The sequence below is a fragment of the Procambarus clarkii genome, chromosome 71 (assembly GCF_040958095.1).
Source record: "Procambarus clarkii isolate CNS0578487 chromosome 71, FALCON_Pclarkii_2.0, whole genome shotgun sequence".
Lineage (NCBI taxonomy): Eukaryota > Metazoa > Arthropoda > Malacostraca > Decapoda > Cambaridae > Procambarus > Procambarus clarkii.
In genome coordinates this window covers 9,194,302-9,211,851 of record NC_091220.1, presented here as the reverse complement: position 1 = coordinate 9,211,851, position 17,550 = coordinate 9,194,302, and the positions used below count along the sequence as shown (strand labels likewise).

At 47.7% G+C, this 17,550-nt stretch overlaps 1 protein-coding gene across 12 annotated transcripts in view; it reads left to right on the top strand.

Annotated features, from left to right (window-relative positions):
- rdgB (retinal degeneration B) overlaps positions 1-17,550 on the top strand; it is a 507,955-nt gene that overhangs the window by 258,322 nt on the left and 232,083 nt on the right. For all 12 annotated transcript variants that reach the window (XM_069311958.1, XM_069311951.1, XM_045726080.2 and 9 more), the window contains one exon: positions 6,230-6,441. In XM_069311958.1, coding sequence (XP_069168059.1) covers positions 6,230-6,441 — 212 coding nt within the window. The remainder of the gene's footprint in view (positions 1-6,229; positions 6,442-17,550) is intronic.

The window sequence follows — 17,550 nt, the reverse complement described above, 5'->3', positions numbered from 1 at the left end:
CGGACCGCTTTCATGTCTCTTCCTCCAGAGGCTCTGCTTCTGCTGCAATTCCACCTTCGCTTGTTTCTGGGGAGCTCCTGGGTCACCCGGCAGTTGCTCAAGGGTTTGTGTGGGAGCCTGAACTTAGCTGTGATGGTTTGCCCTCCGGGTCAGGTGTGGCTTCGTCAGCTGGTTCCCTCAGGGACGTTCCATTCACCTCCTCTCGCGAATGCTGGGTTCGGCCCTGGGGGACTTTGTGTCGGATGCAGCATCGCCGGCTTCCTCTTTGGGTTTTTCAGGGTTCATTGCCTTGGTGCCTACCAAAGCCCTCACTCAATGTGTTCGTGGACACGTCATCTCTTGGCTAGGGCTATGTGACCAGTGCTCATCAGGCCGGCCAGGGGTGGTGGGGTCTGTCCTTCTGTCGGGCTCACAGCATGGTGCAGGAGTTTGCGGCAGTGTGGATGTCGCTTCAGAGGGTTCGGGTCGCTCAAGGATCGATGATCCCGCTCCATTTGAACTGCTCCCTGGTGGTTCATTGCTTGAACTGAGGGGGGTTCGATGCGGTCCTTAGCTCTTTGAGGGTGGTCGCTTCAGGTGACTCATCTGCTGAATTCCTCAGGTTTGGCTCTCCTGGCTGTTCTGGTTCGGGGGTGGGGGGGGTGGGGGGGGGTGTCCAATGTCCTGGCGGATGGCTTGTCTCGGTTCATTCCCCCTGTCCACGAAATGAACAGTAGATGCTGACTCCTTCAGTTAGCTCTGCCGGATGTATGGGTTCCTGGATGTAAACCTCTTCGCATCAGCATGGTCAAGGCATATCCTGTTGTATGTGGTGCCCTTCCCCAAGTGCAAGGTCGTCGGGGTTGATGCCTTGTGATAGGATTGGTCAGTGTGGTTTTACCTGTACCTCATCTCTCCGGTTCTGCTGTTGCTCCAGGTCCTAGCCTCCAGGTAAGTCTCTCTTGGAGACTTACCAAAGGAGAGTTCTTGGCTCCTTGGTGGCTGGCCCAGCCTTGGTTTCAGGCGCTGCTTGCGCGGTGTCCGAACCCAAGGGGTCTTCCCACGGCTTCGCCTTTTTCAACAGATCGGACCGGTCTATTACGTAGCTGGTTTGATCTTCTCCTCGGGTCTTTGCATCTGGTCTTTTTGATCCGGATCTACCATCATTTGTATGGTGATCAGGCGGCTTCGTTGATATTGTCCAACCTGCGAGCTTTGTCTCGGCAGCAGTATGAAATTTCCTAGCGGTCCTTCTGTTATTTCTTGTCCCTTCGTAGGTTTCTTTCCCTATCAGTTCGGGTTGTCCTGTCTTTCCTTTCGTGAGTTGTTTCAGGACTGTCATCTTATGCTGAATACTGTCGCCTTGTATTGTGCAGTGCTGGCGCAGCCGCTGCAGCATGCGTTACAGGTGGATGTTACTTGTGTCTCGTGCGTTGTTTCACCTCCGGCCTGCTCATGAGCTGTCTGAGCCATCCTGTTCATTGGACCGTGTGCTCTCCTTTCACTCTTCTCGGTTTGTGGTTGCCCCTTCGGTTCAGGACTGTTTTTCCAAGGCTTTTTTCCTATTGGCATTGACCTCTGGGAGGTTGGGTTGGAGAACTTCATGCTCTCCTCCGGCACAGGGGTTTCAGCTCATTTGGTCCTGGTGGTAGGTTTGTTCGTTTGCAGCCATCTCCCTCTTTTTTGGTGAAGAATTAGACCGCTGCTTTCCAGAGGGGTCCTTGGGTTGTTTGATGCAAGGTTGGTTCGGCCAGGGATGCATCACGTGTTGTGTCTAGTTGTGGCTCTCCATCGTTACTTGCGTGCCACGGCCTCAGTGGCCGGGGATGCGCTTTGGGTTGACCCGGTTTCCCCTTCTTCCCTGTTCCAGGGTTCGAGTCTCCCAGGTCATCCGCAGGGTTATTCCATCCAGCCAGCCAAGCCTATCCTCATGCCCATGACGTTTGTAAGTTTGCTGTGTTGACTGCCGTCTTTGGTAATATGTCTTGGGTTAACATTCGGGCACGTGGTTTTTGGAGGTCGAACAGGGTCCTGAGTGCTCGCTACCTCATTAACCCTTAACATGCTCGGGGTTTAATATCCTGTCATCCCCACAGGCGCATGTCATTTTGAAAAAAAAAAAATATTTTTTCTTCCTAACCTGTTAATTTGTGTTCACTGATCACAGGAAAAATAATAAAAAAATCGTAAGTGGCATATATCGCCCGCTATAAGGCGGGGAAGTCTGGCAAATTATAGGCGCTGACTCAGCGTGCGTCCCAGGCGGTCTGTTGCTCGCCAGCTGTCAGGCTGGAGTTGCCACAAAGAGATAATTACCTAATTATTTCAATGTCTCTGATTGATTTTTCATAGTTTTTTTGCTGTAATATTATTCAATAGTGTGTAGTTTGATATATTTATATAATAAAATGAGTGAATCATTGCTGTACTCAAAAATATGGTGTGCATATTGTTGATTCAATTATGTTCATCAATCAGTGAACAAATATTTGTCGGTTATTACACTATAAGCACAGGTTATATATAAGTATCTGCATGTTTTGTTCACCATAACGAACCACTAAGTAGCTATTATGAGTCAAAAAGTAACGAGGAGTGACCGCCGTGTACCAGCCAGCCACTCTTGCCCTCCCTCCAGTCATCTGACTCACCCACATTCTCCTCCCACAATACTGTTTTTTCTATAATTCACTATATACAGACGTTATATATAAGTATCTACATGTTTTGTTCACCATAACTGTACATCTAAGCTTGTATGGTGAGTAAAGGCACAAAGACGTAGGACCTCACACAGTCAGCTGATGGCTGCCGCCCTCAAGGCCAGACCCACTAATATTTCTCCTCCAACAATACTGTGTGGTGTTATTACGCTATATATCTTATATACAGACATTATATACAAGTATTTACATGTTTTGTTCACCATAACTCTACATCTAAGCTTGTATGGTGAGTAAAGGCACAAAGACGTAGGACCTCACACAGTCAGCTGATGGCTGCCGCCCTCAAGGCCAGACCCACTAATATTTCTCCTCCAACAATACTGTGTGGTGTTATTACGCTATATATCTTATATACAGACATTATATATAAGTATTTACATGTTTTGTTCACCATAACTCTACATCTAAGCTTGTATGGTGAGTAAAGGCACAAAGACGTAGGACCTCACACAGTCAGCTGATGGCTGCCGCCCTCAAGGCCAGACCCACTAATATTTCTCCTCCAACAATACTATGTGGTGTTATTACGCTATATACACACATTATATATGAATATCTACCTGTTTTATTCACCATACTTGTACAAGTAAACTGGTATGGTGCCCAAAGACCATCGTGGTAACCAGTAAACAACACCGTCATCTGCATGGTGGCGTCGTGCAGACGATGCCACCGCCCTCACCAAAATGGCGGCTCCAAACCTTCTCTTGCTGTTTATACCCTCTATACACACGTTATATATAAGTATCTACATTTGTGTTCACCATAGCGAACCACTAAGCTGGTATGCTGAGTGCAGTCAATAAAAGGTGGCCACACACAGTCAAAAGACATCGCCATCACCCTCCCTCCCACAGCATTACTCCTCCCTCCATGGCGCACAGCGCTAAATATCACCACAATCCTGCTATTATCAGAACCCTGGTCAGTTTTATCACAGTCAAGGGTCTTCTGTAATAATATCATCGCTACATAATAGCATGAACAAGTATATTTTGGCATTTTTAGGTGATGCTGTGGTCACAAGCTGAACAGCAGTGCTGTTACCTCATGCTGCATGCATCAGGCTTGGTTGCTCACTCAATACTGAGGCCAATAACACCCGGGAGTTTGGCCCACGATTTTTTTTTTAAAATGGCGTCTGTTTACAAGAGCCCTGATGAAGGTGTGGTGAACCCCGTGTATCCGCGGGCCGTTTAAATCTTGCGTAGTACTCCAACACATCATATGACGTGATGTGCACTTGACTGGAACAACGACAAACATGTCATATGACGTGATGCGCACTTTAAGGGTTAATGTTCCTGGCCCTAGTCGGGCGTGTGTTGCATTGGGTCAGTGGTTGCAGTTAATTGTCTCAACTTCGAGTTGAGAAGTGAGTGGCGACTGCCTCCCGGGTAAGTCCCTCTTGTTTTATCTTTGGTTAAGGAGCTCCAGGAAACCGAAGGGGCTTCCCCTAGAAAACCAGCCTTGAATGTAATGAAACGCCATTTTCTGAGTGAGACCTGGAGGCTCCATGGCAACCTTCCCTCCCTCCAGTGGGGCATTTTTTCGCATGTTCTGACATCCTGCCTCAGAACTGGGGTGTGGATAGCCGGAGCAGGGGTTCTGCGGCTCCCTTTCCCCCTACTTGGGTGGGGGTACCTGCACAGACAGCGGCGTGTGGACGTCATGCTCATTTGCTCGTTTTCATTTGGGGAGTTCTGTCCAACAGTTTGGCTTTCAAGCAATCTTCACTCTTTTAACCAGAATAGGGGTTTGTTTTGGAGCACTTAAATTTCTGGCTTCCTGACCCAGTCGGGAACCCAGAAAGTTATCCTATACAAACTGGGGTTTGTATAGGCCATGGCTCCTCGAGCCTCTCTAAGGGGGCCAGGTTCTGGCTCATGGTCCCAGGTAGGCCTAGAACTCCATTCGCTGGTCTGATGCCAAGGTCAAATACATTCATATCAGTCCAGATAGCTCTGGGGAGCCTCCGGGTCTCACCCAGAAAATGGCGTTTCATTACATTCAACGCTGGGTTTTTTCCTTCTTTGCTTGTGGTATTGTCATCCTTGCTAATACCTCTCATTAAATTTGCTTCGTTTGTGAATCTTATGAAATTTGAGACATCTTAGTCATCTCTCAGCTTGCCACTCTCATTTATTTCACAATCAAAGACAGTTGGCTCATTCAATTGCTGCAAAGTTTATCATAAATTTTTTTTACTCCATTTAAAATTCTCAGAATTTGTGTAGTCACTTTTGTTTGTAAATCATTCAAGTAAATTGGGCTTCCATTCATAACCTTCAGACCTGTACTGCATATATATGTAAAAAATCCACTGGAGAGATCAGAAACTGCTGAGCAGAAGATTTACATTTGTGTGTTTGCACATGTACCTGATTTACCTGTGGGGCCACTAACCATAGTGGCCTCGATGAGGACAAGAAGCCGGTGGCTTATCGGAGGTCCCCCCCATTTGCTTTGATGATTTTTTCCAGGGATATTTTAAAACTCAACACAGTTTTAGCAGTTATGGCAGGTAGGCAGTTCCATAGGTTAATAACCCTGTGGGTGAAAAAGCATCTCCTGTTCTTAGTCCTACATTGTAGCTTGTTGAACTTCAAACTGTTGCTCCCTATTTGTGTTACATCTGACCTTCTGAAGAAAATATCCGGATCAACATCCTCTAATTTTACCAGTATTTTAAAAGTTTCAACGAGAGTTGCCCTGTCATGCCTGGTTTGCAGTGTTGTTAGCCCTGTGGCCTTCAAGCATTCCTCATATGAGAGGTGACTTGGCTCTAGAGTGACTTTTGTTGCCCGTTGTTGCACCTCCAAAACAGCTATGTTCTTCTGAAAATGAAATCCATGCTTGGATTCAGTAATCCAAACGGTGGCACACCAGAGATTTATACAGTTTAACCTTCTTTTCCTTATAGTCAAAAGTATGCTTGATTATCCTTAGAGTTTGGTTAGCTTTTCTGACTGCTGCACCCACCTGTTGTGCAACTTTCAGTGTGTGGTGGATTTTGATTCCAAGGTCCTTTTCTTCATCAATCTGCTGTAGTGTAATGATATTAATTTGGTAGTCATGGCATGGGTTGTTATGCCCTATATGCAGGGTCTTGCATTTGGCGACAGTAAAAAGCACTTGCCAATCTTCTGACCATTTGCAGAGTTCATGTAGATCTCTTTGTAAGGCTTCAGTATCATTATCATTTATTTATTACCATTAAATCTCTGTGTCTTCTGCAAATTTGATGACGGCATTTGTAATATTCTCATCTATGTCATTGATGTATGTGACAAAAAGGGTAGGTTACAAAGTGGCACCCCAATGGTACACAATATAGATAAGTAGCACCCGACTTATCACATTTCTCCATTCAGTTTCATTTCCATTTAGCATGACACTTTGTTTTCTTTCCTTCAATCATTGTTATATCTATTCTAATATTTTACCATATACAGTATATGTACATGTAAACATTTAATATTACAATTTTTTTTTTAAATACATATGTTTTTCTGTTTTGTCAGCCTAAGTCCATATGGCTTAGACTCCTCCCCCGTATGTGGCGAAGTATCTGGAGGAGATAGTGTGCCTGTGGGTGCTGTGCCTCTGTTAGCAACCACTGTTCAAGAGTATGATGAAGCCGTCACCCGAACTATTAATGCTACCAATGCAGCTTACCATGAGTTCCTAAGATCAGAAGAAGGTCAAAATTTTAATGGCCAGGTTTGCATTATTGGTAAGTTTTAATACCATTTACTGCTACAGTACTTGTCTTTATTCTTGTGAAAGTTAATTAATAATATTCTGCGCTAATTGTTTTAAGCATTCTTATTATATTAATATTTTAACCACTTGACTATTCTGGCCGAGAAAACTCGTTCACCCAAAACTGCACAGGACGAGAAAAACGGCAATTTAAGATTTCGTACCCATTCAAAATGCGAGCACGGTTGGTTGGGTACAAAACGGACTCCTGGGACCTCCAGTAAGAGGCAGCCATCTTGGAAAAAATTCCCAGAATGCCCTAGGGCTGGCTGGATAATTTCAGAGTGAGCAACCATGGATGGCGCATGCGCATCTGGCTCCCAATCCCTTTCCGACACAGAGTTGAATGATCACTCTCTCTGTCGATGAAATTCAAACCTTTTTGTTTGAAGAATACAAGGGTCATGATATTAATGATGCTAGGCACAATTAGGACCTAACACAAGGGTCAGATACAAGGGATACAACACTGATGAGGACGATACAGCGAGTGTATCCAGTAGTAGCTGAGCGCCCAACCCGTTCTCGCAAATTTAATAAGTCAATATTGACTTATTAGTTGCGTGCATAGGTGACATACTAAACATAATAGTTTCCCTTGAAAAGCTTCATAGAAAACACCGACCATACCTAACCTACTTAGTATGTTAAAATAAGCATCTTATAGCTTCGTAATTACAATTGTTACTTAACCTATTATAGGTATAGGTTAGGTAATAATTGTAATTACGAAGCAATAAGATGCTTATCTTAACATACTAAATAGGTTAGGTAAGGTCGGTGTTTTCTATGAAGCTTTTCAAGGGAAACTATTATGTTAAGTATGTCACCTATGCACATATTTAATAAGTCAATATTGACTTATTGAATTTGCGAGAACGGGTTGCAGCGCCACCCATTCCTACCCATGTCATCTCCAATTTTTATAGATGATACTACGGATGAATCGTTTTCTGGGTTCAGTGATGATGCATCCGATAAAAGTAGCATAGATGAACAGTGTGTTAGCAGCTTCCATGATGGTGTTTATTGCCAGTGGCGGTGGTGGTGGGAATACATAGAGCACGGGTGAATTCGTGAGGACTATGATAATTTTGTAACACAAACCACAATTTGATGATTCTGATTGTGTTGCACCCACTTCTTTTCTGGTGAAAAATGAGTCGATTGATTTCCAAAAGGGTCTATTAGTCGTTGGTGTGTGGTTGATTCGGCTCAAGATGCTTAATGTGTTATGTCCGATTGCAGCTGTTTACCGGTACCTTTGTGCCATCAGTTCTGCCCTGGTGGATTCCTTGATTATTGATTCTGTCACCTTTTCTGTGGGGCAGCCCCGGAGGCTCCCTGTAGCTATTGGACTGATATTAGCTAATATTAGTACTGGGCTTCAGTCTTATGGAATTGTTCAGGCCTACCAGGGGACCACTAGCCAGAACATGGTCCACTCTAGAGAGGTGAAGGGACCATTGGCCTGTGAAACTCTAATGTATAAAAGTATTCATGTCTGACATTAACCAGGGTTGAGCACCCAGAAAGGTAGGTGCTTCAAAACAGAAATAAATGCCTAAGACCAAACAGAGGCAAGAAACTCCCCTAAAGAAAAACAAGCTAACAAGCAACACATCATCTCACCGCATGCCGTTCGCTTGCGGTGTGATGATGCAAGCAAACGGCATGCGGCTCCCTCCTTCCCCTCCCCCTGGGAGGTGGGGGGAGGGGGTCCCAGCCCACCGATCCGGCAGCCAGACCATCAGTTTGTCAGCTGAAGCTATACTGGGTGGATGCCTCCTCTGGCCTCAGTTATCTGATTGGCCTCACCCTGCTGGTGTTCCTTTTGTGTATTGGCGGTGGCCAGGAGTTTGTACCAAGGGTTACATGCGCTTAGGGCTCCTTCCTCTAGGTGCCCTGTGAGTACACCCCTTGGGGTTCAGAGTTTCCTTTTCTGGGTCCTTAGGGTCCCCATTCCCATAGGTGTAGTGACTGCTTGGTTGTTGCCTCACCCTTGGGGTCAGCTTAGGTCCAGGTGCTTTTACATGGCCCTGGGGTAGGGAGTGGTTGTTTGCTTGTTGGGGCATGCTGGGCTGCCCAGCTTGCATAATCGCAGCAGCTGTGACTCTTTCTGGTCCCCTGGGTCGTGGTGCTTCCTCTGAGTTCTCTTTCATTCTTTAGTTTTCCTTTATTGCCCATTGGGAGGCCGCCACAGTCCATATTAGGTGATACCTAGGTTCAGTAGGGCAGACCACCTCTGGACCTCTGGGGTTGTTCCCTTCCCGGGGCCAGTTTGCCTAGATATATATACATCGATACAACCGGCTTTGACAGTCCAGCGTCTGGGCTTCTCGTAGGGAAACAACCCCCTGTGGGCCCTAGTAAACCCCGTCGGGGCTTAGTTGACCGTGATGGATGAATCTTCCGAGTCTCATCTCGCCTGGTGCGAGTTTAAGGGTTGCTCGTTGCCCCTGTTTCAGGGGTGACGATCACCTGTAATTACCTTGTAACGGTTCTATTGTTACGTAAAGTATGGTGACAATAAACACAGACACTAAGATACTATATATATATTTGGTCGAATATACAGAAGTACACAGGTGATACTTTGGTGTGAGTTGAGCGCACTGAGAGTCGGTACAGTATCTCGCAAGTGTCTGCTCTAGACCACACTTGAAAGTAGACTAGTTAATGTTTGCTATTCTGCTGCTTATATGCTCGGGCAACACCTCACCGTGTGGCCCGGGCAACGCCTCACCTCATTCATCTCCAAAGGTTGACAGGAATATTAACAATGCATTTGGAGCGAGTATATTATTGGGATAATCTACTCGCTACAACCTAATTGTAATTACCCAAGTGTAGTTACAGGATGAGAGCTACGCTCGTGGTGTCCCGTCTTCCCAGCACTCTGTCATATAACGCTTTGAAATTGCTGATGGTTTTGGCCTCCACCACCTTCTCACCTAACTTGTTCCAACCATCTACCATTCTGTTTACAAAAGTGAATTTTCTTATATTTCTCCGGCAGCTTTGTTTCGTTAGTTTAAATCTATGACCTCTTGTTCTTGAAGTTCCAGGTCTTAGGAATTCTTCCCTATCAATTTTATCGATTTCTGTTACTATTTTGTACGTAGTGATCATATCGCCTCTTTTTCTTCTATCTTCTAGTTTTTGCATATTTAATGCCTCTGGCCTCTCCTCATAGCTCTTGTCCTTCAGTTCTGGGAGCCACTTAGTGGCATGTCGCTGCACCTTTTCCAGTTTGTTGATGTGCCTCTTAAGATATGGGCACCACACAACCGCTGCATATTCCAGCTTTGGTCTAACAAAAGTCGTGAACAATTTCTTTAGTATTTCTCCATTCATGTATTTATAAGCAATTCTGAAGTTAGAAAGTATAGCATAGGCTCCTCGCACAATGTTCTTAATGTGGTCCTTAGGTGATAGTTTTTTTTATCTAGAACCACCCCTAGATCTCTTTCTTTATCAGAATTCAATAAAGATTTCTCACATAATTTATTGGTTGTGTGGGGTCTATGTTCTCCTATTCCACATTCCATAACATGGCATTTATTCACATTAGATTAGACCTGTAATGCCTTCGTCATGCTCCTTATTATGTCTATGACACCATTTACTCGGCGGAGTCTTGTGAGACTTGTTCTCTACTCCTATTCCAATTTACCCACACTGCTAATGCTGAGGTTAGGGGTCACGTGGCTTGTGTGTTGCATGCTAGGTTCAGGTTGCTACAACGCGCACAGTTGGTTGCCTGCCCATTTTGGTTATAAGGACCCTGGCTTGAGGGTGTTGGTCACTTTGACCTTGGTTCTGTCCGTGCCCCTTCATCCTTCCCTTATTGGTGTGGTTCACCGGTCTCTTCCCCCCCCCCCCCCCTGAGAGCTGGAAGACGTTGGCGCCAAAAAAAGTTTGGGAGCCGGAAGCAGGAGGGGGGGTCCTGCTTCCGGCTCCCAAACTTATGAGGGTTTTGGGGTTGGGGCAGTGTTTAACAGGGGATATGGCTTGGGGGGTTGTCCCATTCGAAGTGGAGACAAAGGCATTTGAGCTGGTTCCTCCCGTTGAAGCTCTTGGATCCTTCCAGCAAGTCCCTTTGTTAGATGCTTTTCCCTTAGACTCTGCCTTTTCTACAAGAGTGGAAGGTGTTGTGGATGGGTCTACCCCAGATCCTAGTTTGGTGGATTCCTGGGCTGGGGAAGAGCTGGCCTAGGACACTTGGGCCCCTTGCAACCCTATCTGGGTTTTGGTGCCTTCTAAGCAGGGTTTGCTGATGCAAGGTTCGGGGTTTACGTAACCCCCCCTTTCCTTGTACGAATTTGATATGGGGTCGGGTATTCCCTGGGAATTTTCAGGTTCCCTTGGGTTCCGCGGCTGCGTCCTTCCAGAGGTTTTTGATTTCTCTAATTTCTCCTACGAATGGTCAGGAGACCCTAGGTGTGTATTTCCTGCGAGACCCAGCTTTTGCCTCGGTGCTCGACCCAGTCTCTCTTGAGATCGGGTCTTCTTCGACGTATTGGATACGTTACGAGATGCTGGCATCTTCCTGACTTGCAGACTGCCCATTCTTTTCATTGGGGGCTTGGCATACATTCTGTCATTCCCGCACGCTTGAGTGGCAAGAGCTCACTACGATGTTGCAAGTGTACTTGAGGGGCACATTTGAGCATCTTAATGCATGCTTGTATGCCCCTGTGCTTTATCATGAAGTTGATGTGCTCCAGTTGCACGTCCAGGTCCCATCTCTTTTGGCTGCTTTGGCTGCGGAAGATCTTCGCACTCACAGGCATTTGGCTGCAAAAGATCTTCGCACTTGCAGGCATTTGGCTTCGGTCCTTCACTTATTTTCCCTTCACGAGCTGCTCTTGAATTGGCTTGTGGAGGATGTAGAGGAATTGGCAGCTGGGTTGTCGTCTGCCGCATTGCTTAACTCTTTCGTGTGGGAATGACGCAGTATGGCGTCAAAATTTAAAAAAATTGCTAAAATTCAGCTTTTCATAAGATTTTCTGTGGGGAGCCCCTACAGCTCCCTGGACCTTATCGGGCTAATGTATGCTAAATTAGACCGGGACATTAGCCAAGGAGTTCAGACCTACCAGGGACCCGTGCCAGAACCTGGCACCTTCAGAGAGGTTTCAGGGAGCAATGGCCCTGGAAAACCCCCTTGTGGTTGGGGGTTTCCTTATCTGAAATCGACCGGGGTTAGGCACCCAGAAAGGTAGGCATAACAAAACAAACCCCACATGGTAAAAAACTAAAACAGAAACCGAACAGAGAGGTAGAAACTCCCTACAATCCTAAGGAAACAAGCAAATAAGCAAGCATCACACTTTACTGCCATGCCGATCGTCCGTGCAGCCCTCCCCACCCTGAGAGGGGGAAGGGGGAGCCCTGGACCTACCGTGCCGGCTGCCTAGCATCAGTTTGTAAGTTAATGTCAACCGGAATAGACACTTCTCTGGCTTCTGTTTCCTAGGCGGTGTTTGCCTTGTGTGGCGTTCACTGCCGTCTGTTGTGCTTTGCGGTGGCCAGGAGTATCTCATTAGTGCCGGGGCTGCATGTGCTTAGGGGCTTCCTTCCCTAAGTGCCCTGTGAGTACTGCCCTTGCGTGACAGGGTTATCTTCCCTGGGGCGTTCAGGAACCATGCCTGTAGAGGTTCTTGCTGCTCGGTCGGCATTTGCCTCGCCCTTGGGGCCAGCTGGGGCTTGGTGCCCTTGTTTGGCCCTGGGTAGGGACTGGTATTGTGCTGGTTAGGGCGTCAAGGTGTTGCGCAAACTGCCACCAAAGCGGCGACCGGTTCCTGTTGCCTCTGGAGACGGTGTAGTTTTGCGGGGTTTTTCTTTTGTTTTTATTTTTCTTTCCCTGGTGGGGGTCTGCCTAGTGTGGCTATAGTTCCACTGGTAGTGTTTGGTGGCCCTCTGCTAGGCCCCCGTGATTGTACATGTCGCAAGGGTTTACAGTGTTGTCCTCTATCCTCTTGTTATTTTTGGGTTTCTTAACCGGTTAGCAACACCTTGCCCAGGCTTCCCGTAGCAGTCAGCCTACAGGCCCTGGAAACCCCTGTCGGGGCTCGGTGGACCATTGAATGTGCCTTCCGGGTTCCAACCCGTCTTGTACGGGATCGTTGGTTGCTGTGCCTTGTCTCCGGGTGACAGTCGCCACTTTTACCTCCGTCATGCTGCCTGTTGGGTCACTGACACCTTGACCCGGAGTCTTGCGAGAGTTATTCTCTGCTTGCTCTCATGATGTTATTACTGTTCAGAGTACAGGTGGCATCCGTGTTACAAGCTAGGTTAGGTTGCTGCAACATGCTAGGTTGGTTTCCCACTCGGATGCCCCGGGGCCGCCCCATTTTGGTTAGGTGCTGTTAGCCCCTTTCCCTCCCCATTCCCGGCTCCAGACCATCTGAGGGTTTTGAGGTCGGGGCGGGGTTTAGTTTGGGCCAAGACTTGGGCGGTTTCGGGGCTGCCCTGTTCGGGTTGGGGACGGAGGTTTTCGAGCCTGTTCCTCCTGCCAAGGCTTCTGGGTCTTGGCAGTGGCTCTTTTTTGCTACCTTTCCAATGGACTCTTGCCTTTCTTAAAGGGTGGAGGGCTTGGAGGACAGCTCTGCCCCGGGGCCTCTGTTGTGGGTTCCCTGGGATGTGGCGGATGCCTGCTAGCAGTTCTGGGGAGGTTTGCCCCTGTCTGGTTTTTCTGCTTCTGGTCTGAGTTTTTTGCCCATCCAGTCTGCTTGCTTCCCACTTTTTCTGGCGTGTTTTCGTATCTTGTGTGTCCGTCACAGCCCTCTGTTCTGGTGGCCATTTTTGTTCTGCTGGTTTCCCGGCGTGGCCACCAGGGCAGCGTTGCGGTTTGTTTGCATGCGCCTGGGTGTTTGAGCGAGCGTCTTGGGTGAGTTTTTCTCCTCCTTTCAGGGATTTTATTCTCCTGTTGTCGTTTCTTTGCTTTTCTGTTGTTTTCTACCCGCTTCCTGTTCCTCTGGGAACGATTGAGTGTTGATTTTACACCGGGTTTTCCATTTGTCTGTTTTGGTCTGGGCCCTGGGGTTTGGGCTCAGTGTCCCTGTCTGTTATGCATGCTCCCAGACCTTGTCCCTCGGTTTTTCGGTCTGTTTTGACCGTTTCCCTCGGGGTTCTGTCTGGGGCTATGCTCTGCCTTTTTGTGGTGTATCTCCGCCGGCAAATGTGGTGGTTTGGGCTCCCCCTGGTTCGATTCCGGGTTCCTTTGGGTTCTTCGGTTTTGTTCTGGAGGTTTCTTCCTCTTGGGCCCCCCCCCCCCTTTGTGAGTTCAGGGGGCTTTGTTTCCTCGTGTGAGACCCGGTTCTACCTTCTGGGGTTCCGGGGTCACATACCTTGTGTGTATGTGTCTATGTATATATGTATGTGTATATACATAATATATGTATGTGTATATGTGTGTGTGTATACTTTTTCTTTCGGAAGGGGCTCTGTTCCCTTCTCTGTTGACGGGGCGCTGGGGGATCAGCTTGCTCTGCTGACTCTCACATGGTCCCGCAGTTAGTAGGCGCTTTTGGTTGTCTTCCGGCCGTTGGTGGCGGCGGTGGATGGCTTCTTTCCCTATGGGGGGTTCAGGGCTGGCTGAGTGGGCTTCTTCCCCTGCGTTTCGTTTTGTCATCTTCGTGGGTGCATTGGACGTGGTCGTTCCGCCCCATCCTTCTGGGGTTCCCATCTGCTCTATGCAGACATGGGCCTGCCGAATCTGCGGTTCTTCTGGACTTCTTCAGTCTGCGCCCTGGATTCTATGCCCTCATCGGAGGACTGTTGTCTCCTGTCCGGCTTCTATTGGGGCCGGGTGCCTGGAAGGTGGCCCTGGACCTCCATGTCAATTCATGGCACGTTCCTCTCCAGTTTTCTGGGACTGGCACAGTTGGTAATTACCTAAGTGTAATTACCTAAGTGTAGTTACAGGATGAGAGCTACACTCGTGGTGTCCCATCTTCCCAGCACTCTTTGTCATATAATGCTTTGAAACTACTGACGGTGGGTGGGCTTCAGGCTTATTGCTTTTGTTGCCTTCCTGAATTTGTAACTGGTACTTGGTGTATTTATGCATCTTTACCGGATCTTGGTGTCCTGTCTGAGTCTGCTTGGGATTGGGTGTCTGGCCTACCTCGACAACTGGCTGGTGTGGGCTCCCAGTCGGTCCGCTTGTCTGCTTGCCAGGGGTGTGGTTCTTTCATGATCACTGGGTTTGGTTTCCTGGTGATCCGGAGGCCATTCCATCTGTTTCCGTCCTGGGTTCGGACCTGGCTGGGTCTTGTTTAGGGCTCTTGGGCCGCTCCTTGCCTTTCCTTCCAGAAGTGTTGCTGTGGCTATGTTTGGCGGTTTTTCGAGAGGTTGTGTTGGAGTCTGAACTTCGACATGCTGGTCTGCCTGCGGGGTCGGGTTTGGCTTTGGCGTCTGTTTGGTTCCTTCGGAGACTCCCCTTCCGCCTCTCTTGCAATCGTTGGGTTCGTTCCTACGGGAATCTTGTGTTTGGTGCTGCGTCACCAGCTTCCTCTTTGGGGTTTTCGGGGTTCCGTGCCTTGGCACCTTTCCGAGCCTTCGCTCGATGTGTTCACAGACGGGTCATCTCTCAGCTGGGGCTTTGTGACCTGTGCTCACCAGGTCGGCCGGGGATGGTAGGGTCTGTCCGTCCGTCGGGCTAACAGCACAGTGTGGAAGTTCGTGGCTGTCTGGATTGTGCTCCAGAGGGTTTGGGTCACTTGGTGCTCTACCATTCAGCTCCATTCGGACTGTTCTTTGGCGGTTCTTTGCTGGAACCACAGGGTTTCTCTTAGGTGTTTGAGATTTGGGGTTGGTCCCTTAGAGTGGCTCGTTTGCTGGATTCTTGGGGTTTGGTTAACCGTTAGGTTCATGTCCGGCGTGTGTCCTGCGTCCTGGCGGACAGCTGTCTCGGTTCATTGCGGATTGGCCAGTCGTCACCAACTCATTTCGTTGGCTCTGCTGGACGTATGGACTACTGGCCATGGACGTCTTCGAGTTGCCGTGGTCTAGGCGTCGCCCATTCTATGTGACTCCCTTACCCGCCTGTGAGGCGTTCACGGTGGATGCCTTTCGGCAGGACTGGTCGAGGTGGGGGTACCTGTTTCTCTTCTCCCGGTCCAGCTGTTGCTTCGGGTTCTGGCTCGTTTGGAGCCCATTCCCACGAGAGTAGTCCTTATGGTCTCTTGGTGGCCGGCCCAGCTTTATTTTCAGACGCTGCTTGATAGGTGTCTGAACCTGGAGTGTTTTTCCGCTGCTCTGCCTCTTTTGGTAGGTCGGACCGGTCCTGTACGTGACTGGTTCGGCCTTCTCCTCGGCTCTTCGCGTCTGGTATTTTGACGCAAGTATCGCCATCTGTGGTGATTAGGTGGCTTTGTTGGTGTCCCACCTGCGAGCTTCGTCTCAGCGACAGTATGATGTTCTTGATCTTTCTATACACTTTTTCTTACTCTTTGTAGGTTGTCTTCTCTTTTGTATTGGGTTGTCTTGTCCTTTGTTGGGTTTTTCAGGACTACAGTTTTTGATGTTTCTTACTGTCACTTCGTTTTGTAATTACCTAAGTAATTACCTAAGTGTAGTTACAGGATGAGAGCTACGCTCGTGGTGTCCCGTCTTCCCAGCACTCTGTCATATAACGCTTTGAAACTACTGACGGTCTTGGCCTCCACCACCTTCTCCCCTAACTTGTTCCAACCGTCTACCACTCTATTTGCGAAGGTGAATTTTCTTATATTTCTTCGGCATCTGTGTTTAGCTACTTTAAATCTATGACCTCTTGTTCTTGAAGTTCCAGGTCTCAGGAAATCTTCCCTGTCGATTTTATCAATTCCTGTTACTATTTTGTGTGTAGTGATCATATCACCTCTTTTTCTTCTGTCGTCTAGTTTTGGCATATTAAAATGCTTCTAACCTCTCCTCGTAGCTCTTGCCCTTCAGTTCTGGGAGCCACTTAGTAGCATGTCTTTGCACCTTTTCCAGTTTGTTGATGTGCTTCTTAAGATATGGGCACCACACAACAGCTGCATATTCTAGCTTTGGCCTAACAAAAGTCATGAACAATTTCTTTAGTATATCGCCATCCATGTATTTAAAAGCAATTCTGAAGTTAGAAAGCATAGCATAGGCTCCTTGCACAATATTCTTTATGTGGTCCTCAGGTGATAGTTTTCTATCTAGAACCACTCCTAGATCTCTTTCTTTATCAGAATTCTTTAAAGATTTCTCACATAATATATAGGTTGTGTGGGGTCTATGTTCTCCTATTCCACATTCCATAACATGGCATTTATTAACATTAAATTCCATTTGCCAAGTGGTGCTCCATATACTTATTTTGTCCAGGTCTTCTTGAAGGGCATGACAATCATCTAAATTTCTTATCCTTCCTATTATCTTAGCATCATCAGCAAACATGTTCATATAATTCTGTATACCAACTGGTAGATCATTTATGTAGACAATAAACATCACTGGTGCAAGAACTGAACCCTGTGGTACTCCACTTGTGACATTTCTCCATTCCGATACATTGCCTCTGATTACTGCCCTCATTTTTTTATCAGTCAGAAAAGTTTTCATCCATGTTAGAAGCTTACCTGTCACTTACCTGTCTTACCTTGTGCGGCGCTGGTGGAGCCGCTCCGGCTTGCGTTCGGGGTGGACGTCACATCTGCCCCGTTTCGTACACTTTCTCGTGTTTTGTTTCACCTCCGGCCTGCTCATGCATCGCTTGAGCCGTCCTGGTCCTCGATCAGGATGCCTTTTTATCTTCTCCTCAGTTTGTGGTAGCCCCTTCGGTTCAGGTTTCTGCTCTTTGGTACTGGTGGTAGGTTTGTACGTTTGCAGCCTTTCTCCGTCCTTCTGGCGACGGTCGAGACGGCTACTTTCCGGAGGGGTTCTTGGGTTATTGATGCTTGATTGGTTTGGCCGGGGATGCGTCCTGTATTTTCCGGTTGCGCTTTTTTGCCATTACCTGTGTACCGTGTCTGGGGATGCGCTTTGGGTTGATCCGGTTTCCCTCGTTCCCTGTTTCAGGGCTTGGGTCTCCCAGGTCGTCTGCAGTGCTTTTAAG